This window comes from Amblyomma maculatum, chromosome 11 (assembly GCF_055883805.1).
Source record: "Amblyomma maculatum isolate TAMU_Amacu chromosome 11, ASM5588380v1, whole genome shotgun sequence".
NCBI lineage: Eukaryota > Metazoa > Arthropoda > Arachnida > Ixodida > Ixodidae > Amblyomma > Amblyomma maculatum.
In genome coordinates, this window is record NC_139354.1 from 257,423 (window position 1) to 266,133 (window position 8,711).

The following is an 8,711-nucleotide window of genomic DNA, read 5'->3' on the forward strand; positions in this document are numbered from 1 at the left end:
AGCACACGTCGAGCCTAATATTCTGCACGACAGGGGATGGCTCGGGGCCATTACGGTTGCACACAAGCTATGTTATGTGTGTTATGTGCACACAAACGTACACCAATATCAAAGAAGTTACTGATGCTCAGTCTGGCTTCAACGATAAAGATGAAATTCAACATGCTGCAAAGCGTCATTAATGCATTGACACCTGGCCCCTTCACTACTGTGAAAGTACCGTAAAAACTGGAATATAGGTCGCAATTTTTTTTCAAAAAATTGTGGCGAAAAGTCGACCCTCGTCTTATATACCGGTCATTGGCGGAAAAACTATGGAGGTCTTGCAACAATGGGCGGCTGAAGTCAACAGCCTCCATCACATCTCCATCATCATCGCCATCAGCAGCAGTGCGGTGTGGCACCGCCATTTTGCGTTTCCGTTGTCTGGAGCTAGCCATCATAGTCTAGAGTTATTCTGCTAAAAGCTAGCTTTTGACATTTTTGCTTCAAAATGAGCGGAAGCTGACGACAATTGACCGTCGCCTTCAAGAAAAAGGCGATTGAGTATGCGGAGCTTCACGGTAACCTGGCGGCACAGCATGAATTTGGAGTATCCGAAAAAGAGCGTTCGGTACTGGCGGAGTCAGACGCTGCGTAATTGCTATTTGCAGCAACCAGAAGAAAACATCATTTCATGGGCGGACTCCACCGTATCCAGAACTAAAAGCCAAGGTTGCGAATTTCGTCTGGGGGCTGCGTGCAAGGTCGCTGCCTGTGACTGCCGAATGCATCCGCGTGAAAGCGGTAGAGATTGCGCGTGCCTCGGGACTCACAAAGACGCAGTTCAAGGGCTCACCATCCTGGGTGTGGCGCTTCATGAAGAGGAAGGGCTTTGAAGAGTTTGAACACAAACTCATCGAGTTTCAGTTCAGCGCTATGTGATTCCACTCCGGCACCAACGCAAGTACATGATGGGACAGATCGGAAACGCCGACGAAACACCCGTGTGGTTCGATATGCCGTCAAGCCGAACTGTTTCCGAGAAAGGGGCGAAGCAGATCAAGCTTCTAAATACGAGAAATGAGCACTCGTGATTCACTGTGATGCTCGCGTGCACAGCCGATGGGAAGAAGCTGCCCCCTTTCATCATTTTTAAGAGAAAAAAATTGCCGAAGAAGGAGTTCCCACACAATGTTATCGTCCGGGCCAATGAAAAGGGCTTTATGAACGAAGCGTTAATGCTGGAGTGGATCCGGCTCGTCTGGAAGCGGCGACCTGGTGCTCTCTTTGAACAAGCGAACATGCTCGTTCTCGACTCGTTTCGAGGCCCCCTGCCAGACATCATTCGTAACGAACCGTAACTTGTGCTTACTCTCGCTTCTTTCGCTGCTCCGTGCCATGATGATAAGGTGCTGACAAACGCGCGGGTCAATGGTCGCGGGATACTGTTGAAAAATTGGCCGGGTGTACATACGAGCAGCATTTAAGTGAAAATAAATACTGTCACCACTGTGCAGCCGGTTGAGTCGCATTTGTTTCAAGGTAAGGGTGTCTTTCAGTACTTTTGCCATTAAAAAAGATTTTTCCATTTTTAGAACTGGTCAGTTAGGGGGTCGACCTACATTCCGGTCCGACCTATAGTCCGGTTTTTATGGTAGCCTCAGATGAGATGCTGCGGCCAAGGCTCTCTTACCTCAGGTCGAAGTTCTCGGAGTACTGGGTGGTCTCCGTTCGCGGGTAGCTAATGTAGCCCTGCGTGTAGAGGCGCTCCGCGATCTGCATAGCATGGTGGGGGCCCATGCCGAGGCCAGAACTGGCAATCCGCATGAGCTCCACTGTGTTGAGGGCGACAGGACGAGGCTTGCTCTTTTCCTTTTGGCTCACATCCGTTATCCTGTACGAGAAGAGAAGACAAAAAAAGAAACGGGAAAGGGAGGGGGGGGGGGGGGGGATGGTGGAGCATTAAGATGAATCCAAATCCAACTACACAGGCTCCATTAGTACAACTACCACATCAGAACATGGAGAACATAAAATGCTTTGCGTTCCACTCATATCTTCTTCATCTGTCCTGCACACACTGTAGATTCATGACAAAGCAATAGTGGATATAGACCTAAGTATAACCAGGTTCTCTGGCCAAATGTTTGCTAAGCCTAAGTAATAATACCTTACAGCACACAGTTATGAAGATTAAACAAAAATTGGGGTGGACATGGAGGCGTTAACTGAGGTGTCTTGGAGAATGCTGCTTCGTAAAAGGTAGCCGCAAACACCACACCACTTACGTAGCTTCCTTGAAGTTAGACGTCTGCGACAGAAACACCATGGCCACCTCTCGGTCAAAGATTCTGCCCCGTTCCCAGTCCAGCGTCATGGTTTGTTCGTTGGTTACCTTCACCTGGATGGAAAAACATAGATTGTTTCTATCACTGCTCTGGCAACCAAAGGAATTCAGAAAAACAGCAACTGGTTACTTATTACAGTCTACTAGTTAACCATTTACATTGCTACTCATTACTAACATACTAGCCCCAGCTCTTTAATACAACTAATTGGGAAACTTCCAATAGGGCACATGTATCAAGAAATGGCGAATTTGGGTGTTTGCAGATAGTGGCGGCGCTTGCAGTCATTAAAGTAAGGTGTGTCTATCTTGAAAACTTTCAGACTGTTGATAAATGCACACCTGACAAACAAAAACAGTTGAAGAGATGCAGTAGCAAAAATTATTACATGTAAAAGTGGCAGAGATAATTAAGAGGCAAAAGAAAATAAATTTTTGGAAGGCAATGACAGCAATAGTGGATAGATTTTACAGCCTGCTTTTAGAAGGTACCACAATGCATAAGCACCCAAAAAGTGAATAAAACTAGCCACTTTTTGCAGCGGAGTTTCCCAAATGGTATGACCAAAAAGCTCTGCATAACAGCATAATTTAGTAGTCCAGTGGTAAATTTGCTCTATTCACAAAGCCTATGTGCAGAAATGCAAGGTACGCTTTTTAGCTCCAAGAGTCGTTCCCCTAGTCATCAATCAGGAGCACAATTGCAGTCACTGCATAGTAAAGTAGTAAAAGTATGTCCCAAAGGCTTGGTAAAAAATGGCTGCCTCTTTGCTGACAGGGCCTTCACAACAGGGGTAGGGACGAAGAAGGAGATTGCGTACGATGACAGAATTTTACTAACACTACAGACAATAACACACAGGTTTATTGTACAACATTAGGCAGCTTTAGTAATGACATGAATTTCAACAAAATGCAAGGCATTTCTCTTGTATGTAATGATTGCTGATCATAAAATAAATGTACACTACCATGTGCATGTAAAGATGATGTGAAAGATGTATGGGAAAAGGGCTTGATTGTAGTGGTCAGTACACTGTGATTCCCTCTGCGATAAGCATCATTTGCCTCAACACCAGATGACTGATGAAAATTCATTGCCGAGCAGAGATGTAGCTGCCCAGCAGTGTGCTTCTTCAGATGCTGACTGCATCACGGACACCTAGCGATTTTCCAAACCCTCAAAATGCCGAAGCGGCCTGAAAACGAGGCAGTTCGAAAAAATGAGTTCACACTAAAGTAAGGTATGTTACTGGGCGAGTTGGTTAATGTCAGAGGAAGAATGCTAGCAGACGACAAACAAGGATGAGACAGACACACACATGCGCTACACTGCGTCAGGCTAAAAACACTTCATTTACCGAGCGGCGGAAGCCTTTTGCTACCCCCGTTGGTTTAAAAAAAAAAAAACAGTGACGCTGACTCCCGAGTTCCAGTAACCATCTGGAGTTAAAATGAATCTTGGGGTGGGAACACAATGCTCACTTGGAGGTAATGTTTAGCTGGGACAGCCGGTGTACTGCAAAATGACGTAAAACCAGCGTCTCTTGTCAATTGGCAGCAGGCGCTTTTCACTGCACTAGACAGGCGCGCAATATTTTTATTTCCCTTTCTCCATGCTCGTGCATCACTGTCTAAAAGTGGACTCATTCCGCCGCGATCGCCGTTGCCTCCATCACATCGTCATCTGACAGAGGTGGGGCGACAACAGAGCTCCGTCCAATGGAGGACAGGCCAGTCAGCGCAAGCGTGCTTCTACCACGCGACTGCATGTCACACGACTGTACGGCTGCCGCTCAAGTACATCTTTGCTACAAGTGAGAGAGCCAGCGGCGTGTTACCGTGGCGGCTGCAAGCTGAGTCACGAAGGTAGTGCTTGCTGTCGAGAGTATAGCACGTATGCGGATCAACCAACAGAACATATTTACTATGCCTGCTTAGTGAGCAGCATGTTTCATAAAGCACAGTGAATGCAATCAAAAAGAGGGCACACATACATAAGTTCTAATTCTGAAATTCTAAAAGGCCACCTTTACCTGAACGCTGAGGACCCAGTAAGGCTCAGGCTTGAAAGACTGTATTTTGTCATGCCGGTCGACACAAAAGCCGAGCGTTGGCGTCTGACACGGCCCAAATGAGATGCATGCACTGTCCAGGTTCCCATACTTTCCCTGCAGTATTGAAAGAAAATATAGTACTTGAAAGAAAATCTCTCCATGCACTTCTCGAGGCAGAATAGAATACTACAGAATAAATGCTTATACCCAGACTCTGCTGCTTTTGCAATCCTGACCAAAATAAGTGCTGCCACTTGTGTTATTGTTCAGTACTTTGTATAGAGAGAAACATGGCTCCATTTCTTTAAACAAATGGTTCGAGTGAGAAAACCTAGAAACTCTAGTGAGTTGGTCGATCATTTTGTGAATAAAAAGCGTGTAAAGAAAAGACGAAAAGAAAAACAGAAGCAGGATAAAACCAGAGAGTTTCTTTAACTAAGTGAGCAGCACTGGTCATGCCTTTGTGAAAAGAAATGTAAAGGTAATGCTATCCCTTAACCAATTGATTAGCCAAAAGTCTCCCACAACCAAATCACCTAAAGTTTATATATCAGACACACCATCAAAACTATATCACTACACAATAGCATTATATTATGCTTTGGAGTAGTTGCCTTAACAGCACAGGACAAGCAGGGGGTGTAGCAGAGGCGTGGAAAAGGCACAATGTTGGAGGTAACGTGCATAACAAAGTAAAACATTTAAAACAGAAAAGATATCCAATTCGGTAAACAGTTCCTTGGTGGAGCCTTTCATTCATAGACTGCATACAAAAATTATGAGCAGAACTTTTCAACATTACACATCTCGCAAGAAAATGTGATAGTGTATCAATCAGTCCCGCTGGCACAGAACAGCAGATAGTAGGTAAACAAAATCACAGCCAAATTTTACCCCTTCAATCACAAGCGAAAAGAAAATGAAGAATGACTGACTGTAAGTGTAAAAAACATAACAAAAACTGTTTTGAAACCTGTCTGATTAAAAACTCTAATAAACTTCATACCTGAAAGTACTTGGTCTGAAAACGAGTGAATGCACAGCCAATACGGAGATCCAGCTCCTGTCTCGCATCAACGGACCTAGCTTCGTTTTCATTTGGCTCGACAAGTTGGTTCATGGCGGCTTTGATGTCCTTCTCCGTGATGGCACTGAACCGTGCCCGGAAAATATACTGTGAGGGGAAAAAAAAGGTATGAAAACAAATGCAGCCATCTTATCATTCACATCAGGTATTTACTGAGTAGACATCAACTGGGAAACACAGATTGAAACATGAGTAAAGCAGGATAAGTCTTTAAGGCTCCTTGCTTTTTTAATCTTGACATTTAATGCATTTATTCTTCACATTAACAACCAATCAGCAACAAAGCGATTTGGATCGACTGTCATACTGCGATATCAGCATCAACTGTGAAAAGCCCATAAATTTGAGACTATGAAACTGGATCGAAAGATGCGGACGACTACCTCTGGATACATACCTGCTGATTGTATGATGCTGGCCGCCTCAGCACCGGCTTGACAATGTTGATCACTTCAAAGCAAATGTTCTCGCCTTCCTTGTCACAGTCGAGCCACAGCACAAGATAATCACAGCCCTGACCCTGAAAACACAAGATTACAATGATAGTATAAACAGTAATAACACCTTTTTCTTCGCTCTTACCTCTTTCTCAAGAAATTTCGGTAGCTGAAGCTTTGGGTTCGCTTCCTTCTTTTCTGTGGGCGCATGGAACAGCTCCGCCTGCACAAAAAGTCAGGCATGGTGAAAGTCTGGTTTGGTTTGTGGGGTTCAACGTCTCAAAGTGACTCAGCATGGTGAATGCATAACACCCAGTGCCAAATGACCCTCTGCTTTTGCTCATTTTCTTTAGAAGACCCCAGGCACAACAGCCTGTCGTCCACTGCATGGCACACAATACACTGCGTCAGTGTGGTTTTTGAATTGCCTCACCATTAGCTGGTCCATAACAGAAATCTTGCTCTTTCAAAAAACATTAGGAAACTAATCTCCCAATCTAGACATTTCGTATAGCAGTCCTTTAAATTCTTTCATGTCAAACTGCATACCTTTATAGGTTAGTCGCTAGAACGTGTATAGAGGCTTTCCAATATTTTTTTTCTTCCTTCCATTAAGGCTCATGCTTTCATCACAATGACGATTCATGGTTTTATTTTAACAAAGGTGTGTTTTTCATGCAGGGACAGAGGCGCTCGTTTAAGCTTTTTGCGTTTACGCTCGTTTTTTTGTTTTTCCTATTTGGACTTCCTCACTACGTGTTTCTCAAGTATTAGGTATCAACACACAGAAAAATGCTAGTCAAAAAGCGTGAGTGTGCAAGGTCCTAGGAATGAAGACAGGGTTTCGGCACAAGGTTCCTAATACGGTGCTTTTTGGCAAACGGGGATTACGGCCCGGAGAAACATGTACTAGAACTTTCATGATGCGGTGCAAAAGGCGCGGGGCATTTGCGACGGATGTTGTGCAGCCGGGGAAATCATGCACAACTGTTGAAGACCGGTTTCTTGTTAAGATTTTCTCTCTATGATCTGCCCAAGCCTACACCGTTTGTTATCAAATTGGTGCCGTAACGTACAGCTGAAAGTCATTTGCAAGCATTTAGAGTAAATTTCTATTTTCATTTTTTCGAGGCAGACCGAAATTGGCGACCAGTCGCCCTTGCATATCAACCAGGTTCAAATGTGGCCGGCCAGGTAGTCGAGTGTCTGACAACTCAACGCGATACTCATTCAGAGTCAGGTAAGTGCTTCTGGGAAAGAGAGCAATGGTTAGCCTTGACCGCCCAGTAAAGAGCAGAGACATTAGTCTGCCAACCAAGATCCGTATAACTCGTGCTATGGTCTTTCCAGTTATGATGTATGGATGCGAGAGTTGGACTGTGAAAAAGGCTGACCGCCGAAGAATTCACGCGTTTGGTGCTGGCGAAGACTCTTGAGAGTTCCTTGGACTGCCAGAAGATCAAATCAGTCGATGTTGTCGACCATAAACCCTGACTGCTCATTGGAGGGTCACTTTGGTCATCTGATGAGAAGAGAGCAGTCGCTGGAGAAAGATTTCAAGTTGGGAAAGGTTGAGGGTCGCCGGAGAAGGGGTAGGCAGCGAACGCGATGGTTAGATGGCATCCTCGAGGCACTGCAGATGAAGTTATGTGATGTTAGGAAGATAGTGAGAGACCGGAAAGCGTGGCGTGACGTGGTCCATAGGGTCACGAAGAGTCGGACACGACTGAACTGAACTGAAGCTATGTTTACGTTTTAGCACCGATCTCTTGGCGCTCGCCAATAACTTTCGCGGTAAAAGGGACTTTTTCGTAATCTATTACCTTTGCAACCTGCAAAAATTACAAATCGCTTCTCCCTAATTTTCTTCTCACCGTTTCGGAAGCAGCCAAGTGGACGAATTTAACGAGGCATCAAAACAGATTTGTTTCTTTTTTTTTTTTTATGGACGCTCCCCACGCACCTTCTGTTTTGTCGATCTGCTCAAGAAATGGGGGTTCATACAAATCAACTCGGTCAAATCGCAACAGGTACGAGCTCTACTGTCAGAATGCTATTAACCTGAATGTTTCGCCGAATAAAAAAATATATATATATATAAAGATAAAATAAAGCAACGGCCTTCAATAGGCAAACTATTCACTGCGTGACATACTCACAGGGTCCACCCTATCCCAACTGTTGTACTTGCTGAGAAAGTCCGTGGTCATAACGTGCCCGCACACCGATGTCATCTTGAAGCGTGCCGGCTCGTTGTAGAACTTGCCGACGTACTCGTAAACAGTGCAGGCGCTGCTCGAACCCTTCCGCGGTTTCATGTTGCCATTGGAGAGAATCGTCGCCAGCGACTGAGCCAGGGCTGGCTTCTCCGCAACCATAAGAACGTTCTTCATGCTGGATTTCTCGCGAGTTTCCCTCGCTGACCAAGCCTTCACGGCAGCGACATGTTGGATTTGATGCGGATGGAGACGCGTTGCCAAGACGCGCCGCCAGATGGCTGAAGTGTCTAAGGTCTGTTCGTTTCACCTGCACTGCGTGAACTGGTTCACGTGGATCTGCACTTCACCATTTGTTTCAGCGATGCAAGATGACGCCCTCTGCACCACGCCGTTCGTTTCAAAAAGTGCAGACGTCATGCAGGTCGAGTTCACGAAAAGTTCAGCAAAACTGTGCACCTCCTCAGCGGTCAGTGCCGAAATGGTGCAGCTGCAGCCGCCGCATGAAAGCAGACGACAGCTTGCGTGACGATGGCTTGCGTGTTGTGATAAATAGTGAAGCGACACTTAAGGTCTCTTCGATTT

At 45.4% G+C, this 8,711-nt stretch overlaps 1 protein-coding gene across 2 annotated transcripts in view; it reads right to left on the reverse strand.

Annotated features, from left to right (window-relative positions):
* Top3beta (DNA topoisomerase 3-beta) overlaps positions 1-8,405 on the reverse strand; it is a 43,819-nt gene extending 35,414 nt beyond the window's left edge. Inside the window, exons 1-7 of one of the 2 annotated variants that reach the window (XM_084583995.1) lie at positions 8,070-8,405; positions 6,056-6,133; positions 5,871-5,993; positions 5,393-5,560; positions 4,366-4,500; positions 2,271-2,383; positions 1,676-1,876 (exon numbers count right to left, since the gene is read on the reverse strand). In XM_084583995.1, the coding sequence (XP_084440121.1) occupies positions 1,676-1,876; positions 2,271-2,383; positions 4,366-4,500; positions 5,393-5,560; positions 5,871-5,993; positions 6,056-6,133; positions 8,070-8,303 (1,052 nt within the window). In that variant the 5' untranslated portion in view covers positions 8,304-8,405. The remainder of the gene's footprint in view (positions 1-1,675; positions 1,877-2,270; positions 2,384-4,365; positions 4,501-5,392; positions 5,561-5,870; positions 5,994-6,055; positions 6,134-8,069) is intronic. The other variant, XM_084583994.1, reaches the window with a different exon arrangement.
* Positions 8,406-8,711: the final 306 nt, after the last annotated feature.